This window comes from Arachis ipaensis, chromosome B1 (genome assembly GCF_059453495.1).
Source record: "Arachis ipaensis isolate K30076 ecotype BB chromosome B1, ASM5945349v1, whole genome shotgun sequence".
Taxonomy (NCBI): domain Eukaryota; kingdom Viridiplantae; phylum Streptophyta; class Magnoliopsida; order Fabales; family Fabaceae; genus Arachis; species Arachis ipaensis.
In genome coordinates this window covers 9,467,379-9,470,154 of record NC_142436.1, presented here as the reverse complement: position 1 = coordinate 9,470,154, position 2,776 = coordinate 9,467,379, and the positions used below count along the sequence as shown (strand labels likewise).

The 2,776-nt window shown below is 48.0% G+C and overlaps 1 protein-coding gene across 1 annotated transcript; it reads left to right on the top strand.

Annotated features, from left to right (window-relative positions):
• Positions 1 to 372: 372 nt before the first annotated feature.
• Positions 373 to 1,912, top strand: LOC148575678 (uncharacterized). The gene is made up of 3 exons (XM_088501554.1): positions 373 to 403; positions 513 to 592; positions 689 to 1,912. Exons 1-3 carry the CDS (start codon positions 373 to 375, stop codon positions 1,910 to 1,912), a joined length of 1,335 nt encoding a protein of 444 aa, XP_088357680.1.
• Positions 1,913 to 2,776: the final 864 nt, after the last annotated feature.

Below are 2,776 nucleotides of genomic sequence, written 5' to 3'. Positions count from 1 at the left end.
GAGTGATACCTCCTCCGAGCCAGGTTCAGAAGTTCGCAGTAAACTGCACCTGGTTCCAGGAGACTTTCGGACAGTGCCCCGAGGGAGCCGATTAGGACACTGTGCGGCGCTTCGCTCGTGCCTATATCATGATGTTGTTGGCCACTCAGCTGTTTGCCGACAAGTCCGGCAACCGCATTCACATCAGATGGCTTCCGTACGTAGCTAGGATTGAGGAGATGGGTTCTTACAGTTGGGGGTCTGCAGCATTGGCGTGGTTGTACCGGTGCATGTGTCGAGTGGCAAACAGACATGTGGTCAAGCTAGCCGGCCCACTTCAGCTACTTCAGTCCTGGATATTCTGGCGCTTTCCCAGGTTTAGGCCTGCTGGGTATGATACGTCCAGCTGGCCTTTGGCATCGAGGTACGCTAGTCAGGCTTTTCTATTTCAAGTTGTGATAGCTGCTGTGAGTATTACAAATCTGTCATAATTCTGAATAAATGTAACACCCATGTGCCCTGCAGGTGGTCAGGTTACAGCCCTTCCTACAGCCAGAAGGGTCCTCAACTGCAGAGCACGAGACTGGAGATAGACAGGTTACAGGCCAGGGATGTGAGTGTTCTTCCTGTTACTTTTATTTAAATAAGTAGACATCGAATGTTTCTGTATAGCCAGTTGGCGTGACAACATCGGTATTTATTTGTGCAGTTTATCTGGATGCCTTATAGCTCCCCCAAGGTACTTCAGGTTGTGCATCCGGAGGTGTTGGAGCCTCGACACATGGCAGTGTGGCGTTCTGTCACGTCGCTGATATACTTTGCCGTCGTAGAGTGGCATCAGGTAGACAGGGTGCTACCGCAGTTCGGTGGTGTGCAGCCCCTCCCGCGTCCCGCCCTGAACATCGACTTTCTGATGTCGAAGGACGGGAGAGGCGGTGATCGTTGGTTCCCGTCTGCCTTACCGGATTGGCATATTCATTGGGAGACCCGTGCGGACCACGTCCTCCGGTTCGATGTTGTTGCCGATCCTGGACCTTCGCACGCCTATCTAGACTGGTGGAGCCAGCATGGGAAGAGGTTCTTGTCACCCGATATTCATCTGGGGGATCCGAGGGGCATTCCTATTCCTGTCGAGGCGTCACAGAGGGGTCCTGGTCGAGTTCCTGACATGGATCGAGTCGACGACGTCCCTGATAGGCGTCGGGTTGAGAGGAGAGCTCGTGTCAGGACACGACGGAGCCAGCGTCAGTGGAGGTGGCTGGAGCGGGCTATCGACGAGGCTGATGAGGCAGGTAGGGGTGGTCGTCGAGGACGAGGGCGTGGAGGCAGACGGAGGGCACCCGTCGAGGGCCAGGACGGTCGTAAGGCTGGTGGCCTTGGTGGACAGGGGTACGCCACCAGAGATCCTGCTCCCCATGCTGAGGCTGGACTTGGGGAGGTGCCGCTGGGAGATTACTTAGTTGGAGTTCCACCTTACGACCCCACACCTCAGGAGAGTAGGCCATGGGTGAGTCCAGGCAGCACGTTTTCAGACCTACTTGCCGGTGTTGGGTTTGACGGGGATCTTGGATCCCCCTTCTTTGATGACATCAGTGCCATCATGCATGATGATGAGGCTGTCCCTGGGCGGAGTCAGACGACGGGGACACAGGCACCGTTAGATGTCGATCTGAATGAGCCGCCCTCCGTTCCTCTTCCTGAGTATTTCGCTTTGGGTGGTACCCCAGCGTCGGCACATACTGCTGGGTCACATTCAGTTGTCGGGCCGTCCTCATCCCGACCGGTACATGTCCAGCCTAGGACGCCTGCACAGCCAGCCCCGCAGGACGAGGACGAGGACGAGGAGATCGAGGATCAGGAGCCGTTTATCCGGAGAGGTCAGAGGACACGGGTTCCACGTCGTTGCTTCACGGGGTCGCACCTTTTTAGATGATTTATGTGCCTAGTTGTATGTTACCCATGTTCGTCTATGTATTTTGTTACCAGTGTTACTTTGTATCCACCTTTAGATGTATGTCTGTGTTAGAGAGAAAACATTTGTACTTTGCATTTTGATGTTATTTAATTGCCGCATCATGTCTTCATAATGTAACTCGTACACTAATTTATTCTCATGCGTGTTCAGCATACATTTCGTTTAATACTACCTAAACAAAACGTATTCATAAATTCCGATCCCATGCACGTAACATATGCAGCTTCGTTCCTTACTAATTCGAACCATCTAGCTTCAAATTGCATTGAACGTAGTTCGAACCAATTAGGTTCGAATTACTTGAGGGACAAAATCGGTAATAATTCGAACCAATTAGGTTCGAATTATAAAGTTGAAGTTCGAACCTATTAGGTTCGATTTATGGGTAAATAGGGTTCGAACTAATTAGGTTCAAATTGTATATAAATAGGGTTTGGCTGATTCGTGGATCTCTTTTTCATTTGGCTTATTTATGTAACAAATTTCCCCTCTTGGTTTATTTGTGTTTTTTACCCTAAATATAATTTAATCTCACATTAGAATTTGTAATTTCAAGTCACTTATTTATAATTAATAACCTATTCCTTGTAAAATCTTCTAAAATATGTATGAATATTATTGGATTGGTAAAAACGGTGACATGAAAAATTGAAGAGAACAGTTTTATTAATGCATACTTTATGTTTTTTTTATATAACCACAAATAAAGAATTTTTAGAATCATTTTTGTTTTTTTAATATTGCTCTATTTCAAGCACCAATTATTTAGAACATGGTTCAATTGACCATAATGGAAAATAAATAAAAGCCAACAAAATTGAT